The following is a 23,013-nucleotide window of genomic DNA, read 5'->3' on the forward strand; positions in this document are numbered from 1 at the left end:
TTTGTGTACTGTATAAAGATTTCTTTTGAAACATTTTTTTTTATTCTCTATATTTTTTTCATAATAGCTCAAAATGCTGAGCACTCTAACTGTAACATCTTGCCCATTAAATTTGCAAAGGGCTGAATTTATTGTCATGGGTATTAAGCGAATATTCAATTTAAAAGCAGAATTTTTAAGCTCTTAATAATTACAGGGATATTAATTTTTGACAAGATACCAGCTTTGATAAGCCATCTGTGCTGATACATGACATGCAGCGTTTGAACAAAAGGTGATCGTTTCTAATCTCCTGACGCATCAGGAGATTTAGGCACCCAAAAATTAAATGCAGATATGTAGTTCAAGGCTGTTCTTCTTCCACATTTGTCTTTAGAAAAAAAAGTACATCTCCTCACAATGTTACTGACTAGATGTGACTGTATGACATGTTAAGAACCCCTTTATAAAATCTTTTTATAAAACCTAACCATTTTTTGGTGATGTGTTTTTTTGTCATCTCTTATTTGTGAAAGGACAGATTGGCACTCAGTAGACCCTGGATTCCTTGACTTCCACCAACTTAATGTATATTTATATGTGTATATGTATATGATTATTGTCTCTTACTCTAATTGTACCTTCTCTGGGAATCCCAACAGTGTCTCTTTGTTTGTCTTATTTTCCATAAACTAGGATGTATAACGACGGAGGACAAAGGAAAAATCAGAGACAGGCTAAGGTGACTCACTGACTTCCTGCTCCCAGAGGACACCTCCACAGCTAAGAGATGATTTCTATTAGATGATGAGCAACTCTGAATCCACAAACAGTGGAGCCAATTATATGCACTTCTTACAAGAGATGGAAGAAAAACAAGAGAGGCAGTGTCAGGAAACATGGCAATTAAACCCACACTGGGGCTATGTTTTCTCCTCATGCTGGCCTACCATTCAAACATTGGTTTCTACAGTATGGCTGATCAAACAGGTTAACTATTTTCAAATATTATTACAACAACAGACAAAAAGACACATTCAAGGTAAACCAAATGGAAGATAGTAATACATTCATTGCCCTAGAAGTTGTATCCATTGCTCAATGGAGACTGACAATATAAATGCAGCTTGCTAACTAAATAAATACAATTGACATATCATGACTTGAAAAAGCTGATGTAACAAACATGCTAGCAAACAGTTGCCTAGTAACAAATCCAGCAGATGTAGAACAACATTTGCTTTCATTTGGAGTTGTGTATCTGGCCACCTGGCAAATGTAAGTCCTGTATGCACTCTCCTTTTAGCTCTGTTTTGGTTTACATCATCTACTGATTTAAATATCTGACTCTTTAGTTGCTAAATCCTCTACTAGCTTCAATAGCTAGTTGGTGCTGGTCAGGTAGTCTACAGACAGTATACCAGAGATATTACTGAAAACAGATGCCTGCTGGTGCTGGAAACAAGGCAGATGAGGTCATTAAACCAAAACAATGAGCTGAAAGATGCTAAAACATTCCATAGAGCTGAAAGAACTGCAGAGTGCGGTGATAATTCTCCATGGGTTTGTCTCTACAAGTGAACTCTTAAGTGTTGCATGCATCATTTCATCCAATGTTAATATAAGAATATTGGTTAGTGTAGCTTTAATGCTCAGTATAAATAACAATGTTAGCCCATTATAAATAAATGCTTAATTAAATTTGGCCCCTTGTGAGTCAGTCAAGGTAGTTTGTCATGTCACTTTGAGAGACACTGAAATGACATCTTCAGTATGTCTGAAGATCTTCTGAAAACCACGTCATTTCTTTGCAGATTTCAGAGACAGATATCCTTTTAGGAGCATGCCGGGTGAGTATTCCATTTTAAGTGGTGGTCCTCATAATCTAGACAGAAGATGACTGGAGCCTTGATTAAATCTGACAAGACTTCAAATCACCTCAGCTTTAAAAATGCCCTACACATTCATATTCTTGGCTACTACTGTGTGCCAGATATGTAGTGGCCAGCCACAAAACAGATGAAGTTTCATTTGAATCATCTCTGGATGCTGTTTTTTTCTGTTTTTTAACCAGATTAACATGGTCTGCATAGTATAGACAAATGCAGTTTTTGATGAATTGTTACAGTTCAGTTCACACTTATTCTATAGTGTCACCAAAAACCACACATTGTAGGTTTTACAAAACACACTTCACGAGATCTTTTCATCCATTCATTCATTATTCATGATTCAATTTTCATTGAACATAGGAAAATTAATGGGGGGAAGCATTTTGATTTATGGGTAGGGTCTAGTCCAATATAAGCCCCAACTGCTGGTAAGCCCATCTGCTCCCAGAATAAGTCATACCTATAAACACCATGCAGCCATGCTGCACAGCACCAACAAATGCATTTTGAATGATGGAATACCCATGCAGACATTTTAAAAAAATATTCATTTGATGCTGTTTTTACATGTACTGTTGATATTTTCTGAAATCTGCAACTGCTACAATGTAAGAATGTTAAACTGCTAAAACAAGCCAAAAACAACCTAAAGCAATGGATTAATGATAATAAATTAATGAGATAAACAAAACAACACCTGCGTGTTCCTTGCAAAAGGTAAAGGTGTATTGCAAATAATGTTACACAATAAAAATATGGGTGTAATTGGACAATGTGTCCTTCTGTAGTGCTGCCAAATAAATGAAAAGGGCATCTGTGTGGGCAGCTTGTAAATCCCAACTACTGTTTGCCAAACAATCTTTTACATTAGCCACTTGTTTACTGGCCATTTATGAAGCCTGAGAGAGGAAATGATACATATTTATTGGAAGCAGTCCTTCTTTAACTCTAGCCATTGTCCTTTTGAATCCTGCTGACTAGAGCTGAACTTCAGCTCTCATTGACATCTGAACAAAAACAAGTCTAATATCCTTATCTGTGATGGCTTTGACTAATTTCAGTAATGCATACTGCACAGCAAATCAAAATATGAGAGCTTCTTGTATCCTCCAACCCAACTTTTAAGGTGGGTTTTATTAGTTAGTCTTTGATTGACCGGTGCATCATGTCTCCCAGTGTACACCATGTCTGCTTTTCAGCTCCTATACTCCCACTCCAAAAGAAATCTCCTCAACTGCCAAACTATTCTGACAATGTTAATGATTGCGGTGCCACTCGTTTGAACTGAAGCAATAAAACTAGCATCACTATTTCATCTCAAAGTGATCTGACTGTCCTCTTTTAATCATTCTTTTAGTTTTCTTTATGGCCCCTCAGTTTTAATTGCAATTAAAGACCATCATTGTCTCAGTGCCAACAGATTGGGGTTATCTCAAGTTTACCAGAGGACAATGTACTATATGAGTAAAGACCAATGGTCCTGAGCCAACACAGAGTAGATCTACATCTTATAGAGGCATTAGAAATACTTTATTCTCCATTTGGATGAAACATTAAAGGCTCCTTAGCACAAGAGCAAAAACCAAAATGAGTAATTTGCCTGAAAGAAGCTGTAATGAGGCTGTTATATTTTTGTTTTTGTACTCTCAATGACAGAGCCAACATCTGTCATACAAAAGGCACTATCTTGTAGATAGACTTCCTTGAAGAATGAGTTGAAGAATGGTCAGCATTTTCACAGCAACAGCAAAGTTGACTAATATTTCCCAAACTGGAAAAGGCTGAAGAATTACTACAGCCATGTATGATAAACTGTATCATACAGGTGTTACAACACTTGACAATCCAAACCTGAAGGCCACAAATAATTGCTCACATTACTCAATACAAAACTAAAAGTAACTCAATCTTTCAAAGAGGAGCAACACTTCAGTGTCACTTGGATCTTTTCGCCACGTTAAAATCTTTGATATATTAAAAACCATTTGACCTCCACACTTAATAAATTCTTAAATGACACTTACCGCATTGTGAGTTTGCGTTTGTCCTACAAGGATTAAGATGTTCGAGCAGATTATAGATAAGCAGAAGTTGAGCAAGATGATAGACCGTTCAGAGCGAATATATCTAAAGAAAAAAAAAAGAAAAATAATCAAAAGCAAACCGAGTGATGGCTCTTCATAATTGCATATTCAGTTAGAAAGTCTTGACTTTTATCAGCTGATTAAACAAATAGTGTGATAAATGCACAAACTTCACAGCTGAAATGATTTATCATTACGTAGCTCCAACTTATGCTGTCAGGGTGTAGTAATTACCTCCATAGCACGGCGTAGATCACTGCCAACGTGATCAAGGCGAGGCAAGACAGACCACAGCCAACTATCAATGTCACAGATGGGACCCCTGAGTACTGCATGGTCTGTGGAGGAGACAGAGCAAGACAAACCAGTCAGTGGGAGGTTGGATGTGGTTCATGCAGGACAGTAAATCTGTTTCCCAGAGAGGGAACCAATCAAAACAACCACTACCAATCTGAACGGTTCACAGTGGGTCCCTTAATATACTGTGAGGTTTGAAATGTGAAATGTGAGGGCATTGTTTGGATATATCTCTTAACTTTCCATCTTTGTTTGCAGGAAATGATATTACAAAACACTGATAGCCAGGGCACAGACATTGAAACCTGGGCTCAAATTCATCAACATATTGCATTTGCCGGCCAATCATGTGTTGTCAGCCCTACAATTGGGAACTATGTTTAAAGAAACTGTACACTCATTTCACTTTTACACAATTCTTTTTTCCCAGTGATCTATTACTAAAAATGTACTTTCATTGATAAATTCATATTTGCATTTTGCTGTTGATGATGCAGGCCTGGCAGTGACACATGTAATAGATTGTTCTTTGTTTTATTTCAATTCCTACGGTGTGCTGATGCAGAGGCCACAGTGTAAGTACTCCATGTTCTCAATGTTAATTACTTTATCTGCTAAAGAAATGGCAGGCTACTAGTTCTCTTATAGTAGTATCATTCCCACACAGTATCTTAAAAAAACTAAACAACAAAAAGCACATTTAGAAATCTCCCCTACAGGATTTGTCAGATTTACTGATGTCAGTAAAGAAACAAAATATTCACTAGGACAACTTTTAACTTCATCACTGACCAAATGAGCATTTGACAGATGAGAAGAAGCACTGACACACAAGCACCAGCATGCACACACCCTCCCGCGTGCACGCGCGCACAGAGTTATCTAAATCTACGTGCAAACTCGAAAATACCCCCCTCCCACCCCCCCAACACTATCTCCCTTTACCGCTGCATTACTATTTAACAGGATTAGCACAGCAAAGATTCAATTTCCATACGCACCAGCACACATACACACACAGGCAGGAATGTCTCCTTTACATTAGCCTATAAAACACACTGAATAATAAACCAATAGCCTACTTACTATTTCTCTTGGTTGCTGAGCCAAAATGGCGAAGGTAGATACACGATCACATAAGCATTTTGTATGGGATGCATCTGTAAGCACCGTTTTACATCCTTTTGTGGACCAGGCTCCCCAAGAATCGTTCCTGCAAGAAGAAGGCAAAGGCAATTAGAGGTTTAATTCCAGCGGTGGCACGACTTCACAAGACTTATCGACATCGCTTCGGCTTTTCATTTAATTATTTATTTGGATCGAGAGCTATAGAGCCGTATAGACTGTTGCATTTAAAAAAAAGGCGAATAGACACATCGACACGGCTCTTGTGTGGCTACAAGCAGCATTTCAGCTGGAGCAGATAGAGAGAGCAGAGACACGGAGGAGGGGGAGGACGCACGGAGCTGTCCAAGCAGACCGGTGCTGATTGATTCTCCATACGCAGATAAACACCAACAACTGATACCAAAACACTATTATTCCCTCATAATGCTTGTCGATAAGAGCGGTTCATATTTACCTGTATCTCTTTCTGCGTGATAGTCTATTCCTCTAGGTTTCCCCCCACACGTCTGTATTCCTTTTTTCTTTCTCTTTTTCTTTTTTTTTTTCTTTTTTTTTTTCTTTTTTTTACCTCTCAATGCCTCTGTTATCCTGTCTTTTTCCTTTTCGGTTGATTTTTCCTCCCTTAACTGTTTTAATTAGCAGCTTTAAGATGCTTCCTTAGGGGGATTTTCACCCTGGAAACGGTGGACAGCATCAGATTGATCCTCTGTTCCTCTCTGCTGGCGTGAGAGGGGGAGGCTGATACAATGAAAAAATAAACGCGCGTTGTCGCAGGATCAGTTTATTCGGCTGGGAGTGTAATGGTATGACGGGGATAAATAGTGTTTCTGGATTATTCCTGAAAATCATTTTACACGAAAGTTGTGGCTCGTCGGCGTGAAGCGCCTTGTAAAGAACCACTGCAGAACTAATACCACCCCGCGGAAGCAACGCGAATGGTTGCAGCCAGTCCCCACTTCACACCACTAGTAGGTGAAATGAAAGGAGCGCCTCTGTTCCATTTATCATTCGCCCCCACTCATATTCAATCTTATGAAAAACATCCTAATAGATTAAACATCCCATGTGAAAACTTTATTGATGCAAATAACTGGATAGGACTGGGCTTGGCGCGCAGTCTTTAGCCGCACACATAATCTGATATTAAGATTCCTGTCACAAACGCTGAAGCAAACACCTGTTGTCTCTCAAGACAGTCTGCTGTCTCTTCACTCTTCAGCATCCAACTCATTTCATGACAAAGGTCGACCGAGATTGATACCAGTGATTTAGGACAATGTAGAACGTACTAGATGTTGATTTGTGTGCCTCTGCTGTGGAGGGCAATCCTACTCTGTCATGTGATCAATCAAAGATATTTATTATTCCTTGAGGGGACTGTGGAGCCTGTTGCAAATTTCCCATCAGGGCCGACCAACTCTGGGCTGTCCTTCTCTTGTGTACACATCCAATGCATGTTTGTGCTTTGCTACCCACAGACGCCACACAGCTTTATCTATCGTACATAGAGTTCTCACACAGCCATTTCAAATTAGTTTTAAATTATAAGGGATTCACCGGGAAGAAGTAGCAGGCTAGGTAGTTGTGAATCAAGCAAACCAGATGCATCAACAATGAATCTAGTTGTGAGACACATCACATGAAAAGCTGTGGAAGAAATATCTCACAACAGCCAAAGCTGGAGCCCTGAATTATGTCTTAAAAGCCTAGCAGAGCAGAGCGGAGTCACCAGCCTGCTTTAAATTTTCAAGGATTTCTACCATAGCTACACAGCATTCACATACAATGACGTTTCATGATAATAAATCGAAGTAAAGTCTGTGATTAGGCTCTTGAATAGCTTTTCTTATGTGTAACACTATTCAGTTATAGTTTTACAAAGAACTTCTACAAATGAGTTGATTTAACTTTAAGGACATCTATACACTGTATGACGATAATTGAATTAACTTTCAAGATAAAATGAATGCATGATGTAAAGGCAGACTTCCACTGCAGTCGCCAGAGACTGAGACAATATTGTTCATTGACTCAGTCACACAAATGGAGGCATCTGTGTGTGCAATAAATACCTCACTAAGTCCAAGAGCAAGACCATGGCTTGGAGAATTGGGAAAGAGGGTTATCATTGTATTACCTTCAATCATTCAGTCCAAACCATGCTTCTGGTGGACCTTCGTTTTCCTGTGGTTACACACCCATATAAGCATTGTTTTTTTTAACCTTTTTTATCAATAGAAATGTCAGACTATCCTGTGAGGTTAAGGAGATTAATCTGGTGTTGTGACAGTCTATGTGATAGCCCCATTGGACTGTGTTTGAGCCCACTGAGCTGTAGCAGAATGGTATGTTTTTCAGAACTGTGACTGCTGGGGAAACTGTGGTATGCGCAGTCATAAATGATGGACAACAACCTTGCGTGGGCTGAAAATCAGTGAACTCATCCTTCGGTGGTAGCATAGACTTTTTATTGTTTGAGGTAATCCCTGGAGGACAGGGAGAAGGGCAGTGATGGAGCACTGCTGGGTGACCAATAAGCATCACACCCTTCACACAGCTGCCCACTTGAGATCACCTTATCGAGCAGGGTGCTGCTGCACTCTCAAAACATGACTGTCACACTCTGAAATGCACACTTGCTTGTGATGTGATAGACAGATAGCATGTGTGATGCCTTTACTTCTTGATAACTTCAGAATGAAGTCACAACTCCCCTGGTGAGGACCTGATCCTCGACATGATCAGTCTCTTACTTTTGACTAGCTAGATGTTTGCTTCTCTCTTGTGCCAGTGAGAGAAGCTGACAGGAGAACATCCCTTAGTGAGGATTTATGTACGCCACGTTTGATGTGTTGTCTGACCTTATTGAGGCTCGGCGGCACTAGAATATAAATGTCCCCAGGAGAAAGTGTCACTGTTGATGTTAACCACAGTGAGACTGATGACATGACATTCATCAAATACCCTTTGTTGACCACTTTTCATCCATGCAGTGCTGTATTGACAACCTGGTATTAAAATGTTCAGGATTGAAATAACTGACAGAATTTGATCATGCTCCAATTTAACAATTTTTGGGGTGTCACGATGCAAGATGAGTGACACCAGAGTGTCATAAAAAAGTTTTGGGCACATCCAGTAATAAAACATGTGGCAGAGACAGACAGAGAGGCATTGCTCAAAACTCCAATTAGGTTTGTGTTCCTGGCTGAACTTTGACAGGATGAGTATCTCCTGCCATCTTATTACTAAACCCATAACTTAACCTGACATCTGAACAGTACACTCAAGAGGCAAACAGTGAAGCTCCGTAGCCTCATGACTATCCATCTGCCTCAAAATGCAACAAGCTGGTATAGTAATATAGATTGGAAGACCAGACTGGACTATATTGTTTTTATACATGCCAGCCATTTTTGCATCATATATTTCTTCAAGAATGGGGGATAACCATCCAGAAACCTCTTCAAATTACCCATATTACATTAGGCAGACACCAGGCAGTGAGCCTTAGGCGATGCACTTTAGGCAATTTTATAAAGTCTTGAAAGAGTGACACACAATGACAGGCAGAGGAGGGTGGGGGCAATGCTAGGAAATTATTCCATCCATCTTGGATCTGTTGATGACGGGCAATTTATATGAGCCTGTGGGCCACACTGTGCGTGTTAACTGAATGAAGAAAGAAGACAAATGAGTGCATACATTTTTATGCAGCAAGAAAAAACAAACAAAAAAAACACATTAATCCTTAGCAGGACACAACCCTGAAAGGAGGAGGAGGATTTGTTGGGAGGTGAAAATGAGGGTGTCATGCATTTGTTCCTGTCACTTGCCTATAATCAGTGTATTTAGCAGACCTTCAGTGCATGCTTAACTGTGGAAGGCATCAGCTGAATCAGTTTGTAATACTTCCAACATTACTTCCACTGTTTTCATATTAATTGTGTTAAATTTAAATTCACTGTAGTTGCCAATAATTGTTATAAAGTGTGTGTGTTTTAATTTAAAAACAAAAAAGACAACATGTGAATCCTGCCTCCTTACATAGGGATCAGCTCAGTTGACAAGCAAAAAAAAGGGATAGAAACATTGATTAAAGCTGACAGACCACAGCCAGTCAAAACTGTCAGAGTTTGCATGCAGCCTCACTGAATCATCAGAGCATAGTGACACTGTTACACTTGCACTTCAGCATTACCTCAGGGTGCACATGTGATTTCCCCCAACATAGTGTGCACACACTCACACACACAAACACAGCAATACCTCCTACTACCAACTAATGCATGGTTAGTGTCCGCATCAGTCCATCAACAGTCCTCACTGGAGCGAAGTATAGAATTACTGTAAACATCGCCCACATTGCCACTGCTTATGCCTGTCGATGTTATTTTGTAAAGAGATCATCTAAAAGTGGACAAACAGGGGTTTCCAGCAAAAACCAGAGGTGGTTTAATTTTTTTGGGGGAAAAATCGACCAGGAATAAAGGATGCAACACTCTCTCTGTTATAAATTTCTCTATTTGCAGTGCAGACAGTTTCCACTCAAAAACAACCAAAATCTTCCCACATGGATCCCTGGGGCTAAATCTGTGGTGCAAATGTGTCAACTTGAATGTCTCTGACATAAAAAAGTTTGACAACCACTGAACTTGGATGTGGAAATGTCAAAGAGGCTTGACGCCAAAGAAGGAAACCATTAGAGGGCACTTTTAACAGAATAAGAAGTGAAGCAAAATTGAACCTGAATCAAATACAAATTTAGCTGAAAGATAAAACTGGAGACTGTAAAGAGTATCACAAGGTCTAATATGCATCACCACCTGCAGGTGTACTTACTGGTCACAACATGTCTCACTCCTCAAGTAGTTTTAATCTTAAACAGATTTAAAGTGTATTATTATATATCATTAACTATAATTAGAATATGAATCAGCACAAAACCAGACAGGCAGTCCTATTTATAATGTTTATGAATGAAAAATACTTCTCTCTTTTAGCAATGTAGACAGTGACATACTGAATGCAGTGTTTATTCCATTATAGTAAAATAGGTGCACAATAATCCTGGTACATGTATTATATTAATTGTATATCACTGAGTAATTTGTGGTAAAGCCTTAGGAAAATTTGAATTAACAACATTTCACTATTCACCAGTTTAGCTGACCCCATTTTAGCTGTAAGATGTTTGAAAATGCTTTTTTCCCTCCTTGGAAATAGCAGGTTTTCTACAATCCTAACCATCTTTACATTATCTTTGAATAGTTATTTTATTTATCCATACATTTAAGAATAACATGAACAGTGCCTTGTGCTACTGCTACTGCAAACATTTTAAATTACATTCACATGTGAAATGAAAAGATCTTATTTTACAATAATGCATCTCCTACATTATTTATTATATTCTTTAGGCTGTTACTACTTAGTATGTTCTGCAGGGATGCAGAGAAAATCCATTCAGTTGAGTAGAGATAGTGTATTTAAAAAGAAGAAGCACCTATATTTATGGCCTGACCAAAGTTTTACTATACTGCACTGCACTTATGACGGATGCATCATACATGTTTGCCAATAAAGATGACAACTGTTTGGTTTTACAAGATCGCAGTACTTTCAATAGCATGGTAGTAAGAATATGATTTATTACCCTTTAAACTGCTTTAAAGAGATTAAAAACAGGAGAAATAAATTGTGAAAAAACAAGTGCAATAAGTGCAGCAGTCTATAAAAAAGCTGTGAGTTTTAAATATGTGTTTAAAGGGCAGTGAGATGCTGTTAATCCTGATGCGGCAAGATTTTCCAGGATCTACAAGTCTTTACTGATAAAAGTTGCCTTCTGCAGTTTAACATTTGGCCTCATAAGACTCTGTTGGATAATCTGAGAAGGGATGCTAAAACATATGTGATTAAAAAGTCAAAAGACACTCATATTGGCTGGTACGCACTACTTTACAAGGATTTAGTGGATTTTAAAAGCATTTAATTGCAGGGAAATGCCAAAAGGCCAGAACTAGCTTGTTATGTCATACTGTAATTTTCTTTTTCTGCAGGTTTAGTGACACTCTGGGCCACTAACAAGTGATTAGAATACTCAAAAAAGGCTAAACCAATTAATTAATCTCCTCAAACCATTTAAAGAAAGATGAACTGTAATCCTGGGAAGGCTGAAATGTAATCTTAAATTCATTCTTGCCTCAAAATGTTACCTACATTTCCAACACAAATTTCCGTGATTTTCAAAACAAAAGTTACAAACAAACTTGATACCTATATTCTTGATTTTTAATTCAGCCCAAATATCAACTAATTAACTAACTAACCACAAATTAATAAAATTATCTAAAATCACTGAGTTGCATTTAATATGTATCCCTAGACATGGAGATAGGGTATTGGTGATGTCAGGTTTGTTTAGTAGCTGAAAATATTGACAGTTGAAAGAGTAATAACAGTGTAAGCATCTGACCTGTTTACACTTGGTGCTATGGAGCTGCAGACTTGAAGAGTAAATGGGGGAGGAAAAAAAAGATATTGGCTGTGTGGATGCTCCACTGTTATTTCCCACAATACACTGAGGGCTGTATATCAGTCTGTTTATTTATATCTTTGTTATTCTTTACTGCATTTATTTGAGAGAAAAAAAGAGGATTGTTTGGGAGCTAATTAGAACTAATAGCTGCAACTTTCTCTCCCTCCTTCTCCTATTCATAGACTGTATGATGCTATACAGTGATCTCCTCTAGAGATCTACTTTGTGTTACTTTTGAGATGCCCTGGCCTGTTGGTCTTTTGGGTCTGATATCAGGCTGGAATTTATTTGTGTTGTGCGTTTTATGTAGTTTATGTTTTATTGTGTATCTGTTAATAATGTGTCTTGTTTATACAACCTTTTTATATATTTTTGGATCAACTTTGTCTTCAGCTTATGTTTGAATAGTGACAGTGCCAACTATTATTGATTAGAAACAGAATAATACAGAACGATTAGAAATACACATATGCATATTAGGAGCCTTGTACTAAATTTAATTTACTGAAAGCATGAAGTGCCTTTCACCAAACCATCACTACATTCTCTGAAACATGACTGAGTTGCAAAATTACAGACACTGAAATCAAACTACCATATTATGTTACATAGAGCTGAAGTAGTATGGCTACATATGTTTCATCAAATTGGGTCTCTGCACTAGCAATACCTAGTGGATCCAAAATACCTTGAGTGTTTGTTTTTCTGTTCAAGGAATACAGCATGAGAATAAACATCAATGTCACTAATGGAAATGTATGCCTAGCTGCACCTGCTGAGTCCTCTGGATGTTTGATTTCAATCATTAATTCCACTGACTGTAGAAATTAAATTAGCATTGGTATACAATTGGATAGATTGGTGTTTCTTTCATTTGAACCTTATTTATGATTGAATTGCCATTAACTGGGAAATATTCAAATTAATAAGATTCAAAGGTTCAAAATGCTTGGGATTTTTGTCACTCTGAATTCACTAAGGTGGATGCTTCCTGGAAACTTTCAAAGGATAAGGGCAGACATTTACCCGGGATCAATTCTGAACTCATATCTCCTTTTAGGCAGAGAGATAAAGAATTGGCAAAATTTCATCTGACAAGGAAACATGCTGACAGGGAAACATACAAACAATTAAGAAATATCAACAAGACTAAAGTAAGAACTACTATAAAATTACTATCATCTAATTGAAATAAAGATTGCTGACAATTTTAAAAAGTGATCATTTATACAAATGGACAGTTCTTGAGTAAAATAAAAAACACATTTCATACATCAGATAAATGTTAGGCTCGTTAATTAAGAGTTGCTTATAGAATACTGAATGATCCCTCACTTACAGCAGAATCAGCGGGAAGAGTGGTAGGGTCTGTAATGAATAAAATTAAATTCTGTCCTGACCTTAGTTGTTCATCTGTCACTAAACTTTATGATTCAATGGTAAACCCAATTTCATTTTATGTTACAGGAGTGTGAAATTTTAAAAATGACCCCAACAATAATGACATTCAGAATCGAGCCATGAGGTGCTTTCTTGGGCTGCATAAATTGACTGCTAAGCGAGCTGTTGAAGAGAACATGGGATGAGAGTCATGTTCTTGTAAAGCAGAGATGTGAATTGGTGAGGCTGTGGAACTGCCTCATTCACTTGTCTGGGGGAGGACTGACCAGGGAGATCTTTAACTGGGATCAAGCACAGTTATCCTTAGTCAAGAGAGGTCGCTGAAGACAAAGAACACTGTATGCTCCATAACAGGACATTTCTGCCATGTCAACTGAATGCTCTGAAATGTACTCTTTTTGAATCTGTGGAAATATGACCATCCTGGTTACTACTGTTTAGTGTCTTATAGGTGCAAATGGTGGATGACACTTACATAGGAATTTAAGACAAAAACAAATCAGATATTGCATGAACATTTATTAATTTTTTCCTTCTCTCTGGTCTAATAACTCCTAACAGTGTAAACAAGACTTCTAATTCCATTTTAGCTTGTCGAAATGATTTTTTACTTTTATACAATAACTCTTACTCATTTCCTCAATGCAATTCATGATTTGAAAGAGAGCAGTGGTCCTGGGTTGGATGGGACTGAAACTGAATTCATCATATTAGCATATCATATTCTCATCTATCCATTGGACAGTCGGTTTAATATTTCATTATAATGTGAAATACTAGCTATTTGGAAATCTGTGACACACTTGATCCCAATAATTACAGACTTCTTTTAAAGAACAGAAATGATCTGTTCTTTTGACCTGGTGGACCACTATCTTCTTCATGCTATTGGTCTTTCCAAACAGTGGTTGACCAATGTTTGACCAATGATTGGTGTAATTCAAATCTTCTGCTTCTTCATGACAAAAAGAAATATGTTTTTCTGAGAGAATTGTTTACTGAGCAGATGTGTGTGCCTCAAGGTTCTACTTTAGGACTACTTGTTTTCTCTATTTTTTATTAATGACCTTGCAGATTTTGTTTCAGATTTTTGTGCACAGCTGTATGCAGACGATATATATGTATGTATATATATATATATATATATGTATATCACAAATTCAATAGGCCTAGCAACCTGATTTCTAAATTCCACAAACTTGGGTGTCAGTTAGTAAATTACTGCTCAATGAAATTAGCTTTTATTCTTAAAATCTTTTATGTTTCTGGCTTCTTCAGATTGGTTAGTTATAGGCTAAATATGTGTTCTCTGTCATGATCCAGTGCATTTAAAAATGTTTTGTTTTCTTATCTTAAAACAAATTGTTTTCAGTAATTCAATCACTGTTCCTCTACAGATTGATCATTTTTCTTTTGATTATGTCTTGTCTAAGGTTGTACGTTATTTTTTTTAATTTTATTTTTTTTGTCTTGTCATTGTTGTTTTATGTTATATTGTGAATATTGTTTTGTACTGTTTTGTATTCCATTTATTTTGTGGTATGATACACATACCTGCTATAATACATTTTCAGAAACGTATTATCTTGTCAAGACTGATTTCTGTTTCAGTATTTTAAAAAACATGTGTAAATACTTATTGTTTACATACTCATCACCATGTTCATCATTTTTTTCATCTTATTATTAGTAATTTAATGACAGCATACTTTCTCTTAAAATAAATAAATGTGATAAATCATGAGGTACCCTTGCTAAAGAGGAACAACACTTTTCACATTTTGCTGTTATTAAGATTTAAAAACACCTTATTAAAATGTGCCAGTAATGTTCACTCTACATAACACAATATGATCAGATGACAAAGCCAAAGCCAAAAATAGTAGCGAGAGCATATAATATTAAACATACAACTTTGAAGTGACAGTAACAGCACAGTATGTTCTTAATGAGAAATGGTCTTTTCAGCTACAGCTGTTTACATTCACAGACAAACTTTTTCTTGTGCTGCTACACAGATTTCTGCCCCTGTGGTGAAAGTAAAGCAGCAGACTCAGGTGTGGCAGCTGTCTCACTGTCACTGCCTCCAGCATTAAGCACAGCATTCACATGTTCTGAATCTGGATCACAACGAGTCACTGCATCGGGCAGCACAGAGGACACAGTTTTCCACTTGTGAACAACAATTTCATTCAGCTAACTGTTACATTGAGCACTCTCACTTGGTTTGAGCCAACATGGCTGACAGATGGTGTATTACCCCCTCAATGAGTCCTAAGAGTGGCTGCTATTGTATAATAGGGCTGGCCAACTGTTTGAAATGAACATGGCAATCATACCATGGAGTCATTCTGTGGCACCCTGATTAAAATGACTTGGTGCAGATCAGGAAAAAAATAATAATGCTGATAATAAACACTTGGTTTGTGAAAGTCAGGGAAAGAGAGTGGAGCACTGTTGTCCCAGATGTACAATTGCTGTTCAAAAATAGACTAGTTGTCCTCAAATACCATGGTAGAGGACAAAGCATGCACAATTCACAAATACTGTAAGCTGTTGACTGTTAGTCAACAGGTGCTGATAGAGTGACCATTACTGCATCTATATGGTTCCAGTATCTGCTCATCAAACTTAAATCCATAAATGTACCTAGAAAATGTTAAAAGATTGACCAATTCAGCCTCCTATCAACAAAACTAAATATGAAACTCATTCTGAGATTTTGATATAATCCTGTTTGATTTGGCAACACCTGTGTCCTCATTTCACAAACATTTGTGAGCACTGCTCACAAGCAGATTGCAAATGATGCCACCATCCACTTTCACAAATGATTGCCACTTACAGATAGCAAATTAAGCCCTGCAATCCTGTCATATGTTAGTGCATGGGTCACAAGTACAGTACAACGTTTCTTTTGATTAGTTTTATGTGTCAAAATCAACTTGTCGAGAAATGATCTCAAGTCGCAAGTTGGAAATCTGGTGAAACATGCCATAGGTCTGCAAGTTTTGTTCAAAAACTTGCAGACCTTGCTCATGTGGGAATGTTGGGTCTCTTTAAAATTAAAACCTGAAGAGTTCGGTTTAGAACCTGCTCTATGTGTAAAGTGCCTTGAGATAACTTTGTTGTGATTTGGCGCTATACAAATAAAGATTGATTGAGATTGATTGAAAATGCTGCAACTAATTTCAGAAGTGCAACATAAGGAGAGCAACTCCTGTGTCTGTTCACAGTGCACCCAAACAAACCATGGGCTAAGAAGACACACTTCATTCAACAATCTCGTCTGACACAAAATATTTTCTCCCACATTATGTGAAATGCTGGCATGAAGCAGCTTTTGTCTTCTGCATCATACACAGACAATTGTTTCCTGTGAATCTCTTGTGCATGGTTACACAATTTGAATCCCACAAACGGAGCACAACAATTACAACTACTATACAGAGAAAGACACTTATAGCATGTACTGTAAATACATTGAATGGGGTAAAACATGGGGTCTGATATAATCAGCATCTAACTGTAAAGTTTAAATAATTCAAAAACTATCTGCAACCTTTTTTACACTATAATTTGTGAATAGGTGTCTCTCAGCTAAGGCCTTGAGCAGGTCTCACTGCAAAGTTGGGACAAAAGTTGTTTTTCACTCGAGGGAAAAGCTCCCACAACTTACATCAAGTGACACTTGCTGTCAAATGTTAATTGTGCAGATGCAAAAAACATTACACTGCAAACAAGGTGACATCAGAACACATTAAACAGCATCGCAACTCCAAATGCAGGGCAAAGAAGGTAAATTATAAAAAATGTAAATGTATACTATGTGGAAAAAATTATTGAAATGCATTACAATAATAAAAGACCATCAAATATCTCAATGATCATTTCTGAGGTCAGTTGTGGTGTTTTGCGTGGTGTTCCTCTTTGCTAATCGCTGTGCTTTGCAAATGCTTTTCTTGTGTTTTGCATGTGTCCTCATGACTTTTGAGCATTTTCCCCCTCGTTGCGTTACATAATTCTGCAGTATTTTTGACTGATGCTACAGCAAGGCAGCACGGCAACACAGCGGTTCAGTGGTTAGAACTGTTGCCTTACAGCAATAATGTCCTGGGTTTGAACCCCTAGCCATCCCATGTCATTTCTGTGTGTTTGTGAGTTTGCATGTTCTCCCTGTGTTTGTGTGGGTTTCTGCCGGGTTCTCCTTCACGTGCTATCCATTGTTATCCTATCTGTGTCCTTGTCTGTTTTGTAAACCAATATCAGCTATTCTTGCCTTTGTATTTGTTAGTGTGTTTATATTTTCTACATATTGTATGTGTGGCATGCACTGATCTGTGAATCAAAAAAATCTATTTCAATGTAAGTCAATAATGAGAAAATACAAAAAAGTAATTAAAAATAATATTAGAGTATTAAATGACTTATATTAGCCTCTAATTAACGTCTTGAAGAAATCTTAATGACATATGCTGAACACCAATACTTGAAAGATGCTTGACTAGATAATTTGTTTAAAAACCTTTCAAAGTGAAATCCTTCAGAGTTGAATCAGAACTTGTGTCAGCAAATTATAAACATCATTATGTTTGACCTTTGTCACATTCATTTCTGGGCTTTTGTTGTATTACTGTATCTTATCTTGTATTATCTCAAGTGTATTTTCAGATAAGGTATTCCTGTTATTTTGACTGCACATTAATTGGAGGGTTTAATGCAGACTTTTTTTCTCAAGCTCTCCTGTTTATTTTCTGTGCTATTTGGTTACCCAGCCTGCGTCTTTGCAAAGAAGTGCACAAGAGAATATGTTATATCTTGATTTTTGGAGATTAAAGGAGGATGCAACTTGACCCAATTTTAGAGGTGTAACAAAAAAGTAATATACAGTAGTGATATCCAGCAGTGAGTGGCTAAAACTGAAACCATGATATTTAAAACAATATGTTTTAAAACTGTTTTATAACCAGGAAGGAAGTAAAAAGTAAAAGTGCATGCCTACTTACATTATGGTGCTGTCCCATAGCGCACAGTAAGGGTACAGTGTTCCCTGGAAGACAAGAAAAGGGCAAAAAGTTTACAAGTAAATTACAAAGATAATTGACCATTATTATCATTATTGCCACAATAATGATCATCATTATTAATCAACTGAAAATGTGTCTTTCTACATAAATCCTTTGAGTGTGTGTTGCATGGATCATATGTAGACCATAAACTGAAGTGTGTCATATACTGTCAGAGAGACACACTCTGTCTTTAGGAAAAGATCATGGTTTGGTTTAAAATGATCACTGAAAGATTGTGTGTGTTAAAGTTACTATGTCCTTAAAGTTAGGCAACCTTCATTGTCATGGCAACAGTAAACACTACGATAATCCATCCATCCATTAATGGAAATGTGTCACCTAATACAGATGACATCTGAAGTGCATCACTTCTACGGGTCATAATTACTATGGCCACCAGATGGTGTTTGTCACTGAATTGTTACTATAGGTCATTTTTGATGACTGAATTTAAGACCATACTGTCATTTTTCTTTGAAAGAGAGGCTGGCTTTATCTCTAAAATGAATAAAAAGGTCTGGATCATAAAAGGGATTGGCCATGTAATTATCTGACTGCAGCACACTCTCCTGACACTGGGCGCTTGCAAATTAATTATCAAGCCAATTAACCACCATTGTGTGCCGGCTAATGGGAGGTGATATGTGTGTGTGCGTGGTTATTGTGGAACATTCAGAGAAAACTCTTTCTATAGTGCTAACAAAAGAACCTTTTTGTGTTTTATAACAAAACTAACATGAAAAGCACCATTCATAGGTGAAAACAGCCTTACTATCTGTTGATCTAAACAAAGATGTTAGTTACTATGACTCAAAACGAAAGAATGACTTTGGTGCTTACATTTGCCAGGTGAGCCAGTTCAATCTCCAGGCCGGACTCTGTTGCCTTGGGCTCTGGACTGACTATCACAGCAATGACCTTGGAGTTCACGACAGTGTGGTTCCTGAGTCAAACAGAAATGCCCCAAAAAATGAGAAGATGAATCAAATTTATTGGACAGTCCTGTCACATTTAATTTGTCATTGAGGGTCAAACCCTGAACTATCTACCTCACATTCTAACATAATGCGATAAAGCAGAGGCTCAAATTTGATAGGCTATATAAGCTTAACTGCTGATAAGGTATCATTTTGTATATCCCTATAATTGTTATGTCATGCTTATGGATATAAAGGATGAACATAATACAACATCTCCAGTGGTCAAAGCCTTAACCCTGATTTTACTTCAAACACCTGACGTGTATTTTCATGCTCTGTGAAGTGCAATAACACTTAAGGATTAGGTTTAAGTTCAGACTAAGTGAGACTTATGTAGGATCTATAAGGAATGCTGGTATTAAAACCTGATTCAGGGTTTCTGAGAAAATTGTGTGCACTTTGAATTTAAATTTCCTCTCTGCTGGCTAATCTAATAATCTAATTTGGAGTGCAAGTCTGCTGAATTAATTCTTAAACTACTCCAGTATTATTAGGCTAAGATATTTTCTGTAGTGCAGCTTGTATTGAATACTACCTCAAATATTACACTCTATACCAGGAAGGCCTAAAGGGCTGCCCATTAGATGTGAAAGTAACTATAGAATATGTTTGCCAGTAATAGTGTTCAAAACATCTAAGCATGACAGAATACACAGTGTACAAATCAAAGGCTCGCCTGAACTGAACAGGATGTTTTTTGTATCCTACGCTTTTAAAATCAGACATTATAGTCCTGCTTCAAAATCCCTTTTCAGCCATTGAACAGTAGATAGAATATCCTCACTATTAGAAGTGGAAATCCATGAGCACTTCCCACTAGGAAGGAAACTGTCAACTCCAAAAGAACACAAAAGAAAGTAGAGATGAGAAGGCAGCAGCCCCCGTTCTACCAGTGCCCCTTGTGCTGAGAATATCTTTGTCTTTTTCATATGGTTTGATTCTTCTGGAGAAACAACATTTAAAGCTATGGCGTAAATGGACAAGTTCTCCACTCCAAGTTAACTGAAATACTTCTGACACTTCATAGAAAGAAAATTATTTTATTCCTTGAAACTTCACAAGCTTAACATTTAGCAAAATCCTTAAGTCTAACATCTCTTGCTCTATTTATCCTCCTGTTAGAGTGGAGTGGGGTGGTCTTCACTATCCCATTATGAGTTCTTCTCCACATGTGCACAGAGGGCTGTTGCTCCACCTGTGACAGCTGGCCTGGCCGGTCCTGGAATGACCGCTCTGTCCTTGGGACGCTTGTTGACTGGGGTCTGACACCAGGTGTTGATTTGGGACATCCCACTGCTTTTTCCAGGCACTAATGTCATCCCTAATTAACCACACAATCCATGCAACTGCAAGTATGTTTAATTAAGTAGATTAGAGTCAACACAAACACACTAATTCATCCAAATTTTATATGTGTATTCAAAGCAACTGCACTGGGGACAAAACTAGAAAAATTATAAATGAAAAGTTATGCATCCTTAAAAATCCTCAACTTGAACTTAGACTGACATGTACAGAAATAGCAGTTCAGCAAAAGTACTTGATATTCCCTTCCTCCCTTTTGGAAACTTTTTAATGTTGTGTCTTTAAAGTGAAACATTTCAGGGACACCGGAGTCAGGCACAGTATGTTTTTAAGACTTGATCTACTACTATGAATAAAAATGGACATATCTGCAGCTCACAAAGGATTAAATCTATCTCATATTTCCTCTTGCCAGCAGACCAGAAAATAAAGCCGAGAGATATGCTGCACTTACTTTGGTGAAGGTAGCATGAGTCCAAGAGTCTTGTAAAGAACTGTTCCCAAGATGAAGACCGGTGATCCTTCCATATCTAGAGGGGAAAATGAAACAATTAACTTTAATTAAGATATTTGTAAGGTTTTCATACTAATCCAAAACAAATCACAATATTAGAGGTCAACTTGTATCAACCCAGATTTTTAATTAAATATGTGAAATGTCCATGGACTTCACTGTATATGGACAATGTCCATATACAATTTATAATGCTGTAAGTTTTGCCTTGCAATAATAGGAAGTAGAAGTTAGGTTTTAATTGGGAGCAACACAGTTTGCAGTGCCAGTGCAGTTTCTGCCAATGACACTTTAAGGAAGTTTTTTTTGACAGGGACTTTTTGCAACTGTTACAGGCTTTGTTGACTCCAGTGTGAGAAGTGCTAAAGTCTCCCTGAGAATCATCTTCTTAATATGCTGCCTAAATGAAAGTGGCTGGGATTAGGCATGTGGCACACATTCCTAATCAATCCTTTGTTTTGTTATCGTTGATATATTCCAGATAAGACTGATTACACCAATTAACCAAATTGTCTGGCTCTGGATTGAGATGTATACAGTGGCAACTGGCAGTGTTTGAAAGGATGTCTTAATATGCTGAGTCGATTGGAAAACTCAGTGACTGAACAAGTACAGGCAAGCAAACTGGCTTTGTATAAAGGCTTGTAGCCTTTCAAAAAACAAGGGGCAGCGTAGCAAAAAACATTAAGTGAGAAGAAGACTGATGTGTCTGTGTGATCATTCAGCTTTGGCTGATATGTCAAGATATTTATTTCAAATTCCTCAGCAGTGGTCACTATATTTGTCATTATGTGTTCACTATGCATTTAGCCTACATTTGCACAACAATTCCTTATACAGTAGCAGTCAAATGTTTGGACACACTTTTTGACTGGTACTGTTTGTGTATATATTTATAAATACACACACACACACACACACACACACACACACACACACACACACACACACTAGAATTCCTTATGTATATATTGTGCTTGGTGGACTAAATGTCAGGTGGGTCTGTGAAATACGTTCAGTCACCTGCTGACTGGGAAACAAAGAGGCCCTTTGGGATGACCACTTTATCTTCTGAGTTCCTGGCCCAGTCGACCATGCCTTTACGACCCTTCATGGGGAAGCTGATGTCAGTCATCACAGACACTGCTGGAAGTCTCTGGATGCTGGCCACTGTAAACCAAACAAACAGACCAGTGAAGAAATACTGGTGATCAGTATATTTTACAATATTCATGTGTTTAGGTTAGTAGATTGTCTCATGGAGAGGGATCCCACACAGAAATGAAAATGAAATCATAATGATTGTGTACGAGTAAATTATGAATTAAAGTATGGACTAAACTAATACACACAGATTCATGTTAATGTATTTTTCCATATTCATCTTTTAAATGTGATTAATTGTTGCTTTAAAATATTTGGTACCATTTGCTAATCAAGAAATACAATGGTTTCAGATCCTGCAGATCTAAAACTTTACTCACACCTAAAAGTCTCACAACAGTAAAAATAACCTGATATACTGATGAGAGAATGTGTATTGAATTGATACCATACTGGGAGAGGTTTTTTAATATACTGTCCAAATGTTGGTTTTCTGTTTGCTCTGTCTTTCTCTTCTGTGTTATTGTGCTCCACACCTGGCCTATACATTAGTCTCCTGCTAAATCCCTGCTGAGTTTAAACTATCCCCCTTCAGAGATCATCTTACACCACTTTGGCTTAAGTTTTTCTGTTAAAATCTCTGATCAATAAAAAAACAAATTGCATTTGCAAAACACATTGTTAGAGCCATCATTAATCCCCATACTCATCAGCAGATCTTT

At 37.4% G+C, this 23,013-nt stretch overlaps 1 protein-coding gene across 1 annotated transcript in view; it reads right to left on the minus strand.

Moving 5' to 3' along the window:
- adgrb3 (adhesion G protein-coupled receptor B3) overlaps positions 1-23,013 on the minus strand; it is a 113,311-nt gene that overhangs the window by 14,542 nt on the left and 75,756 nt on the right. Inside the window, exons 12-18 of the mRNA XM_062430109.1 lie at positions 22,227-22,357; positions 21,128-21,228; positions 19,229-19,331; positions 18,326-18,369; positions 5,339-5,465; positions 4,190-4,293; positions 3,896-3,998 (exon numbers count right to left, since the gene is read on the minus strand). Of these exons, the coding sequence (XP_062286093.1) occupies positions 3,896-3,998; positions 4,190-4,293; positions 5,339-5,465; positions 18,326-18,369; positions 19,229-19,331; positions 21,128-21,228; positions 22,227-22,357 (713 nt within the window). The remainder of the gene's footprint in view (positions 1-3,895; positions 3,999-4,189; positions 4,294-5,338; positions 5,466-18,325; positions 18,370-19,228; positions 19,332-21,127; positions 21,229-22,226; positions 22,358-23,013) is intronic.

The sequence above is a fragment of the Scomber scombrus genome, chromosome 12 (assembly GCF_963691925.1).
Source record: "Scomber scombrus chromosome 12, fScoSco1.1, whole genome shotgun sequence".
Classification (NCBI taxonomy): domain Eukaryota; kingdom Metazoa; phylum Chordata; class Actinopteri; order Scombriformes; family Scombridae; genus Scomber; species Scomber scombrus.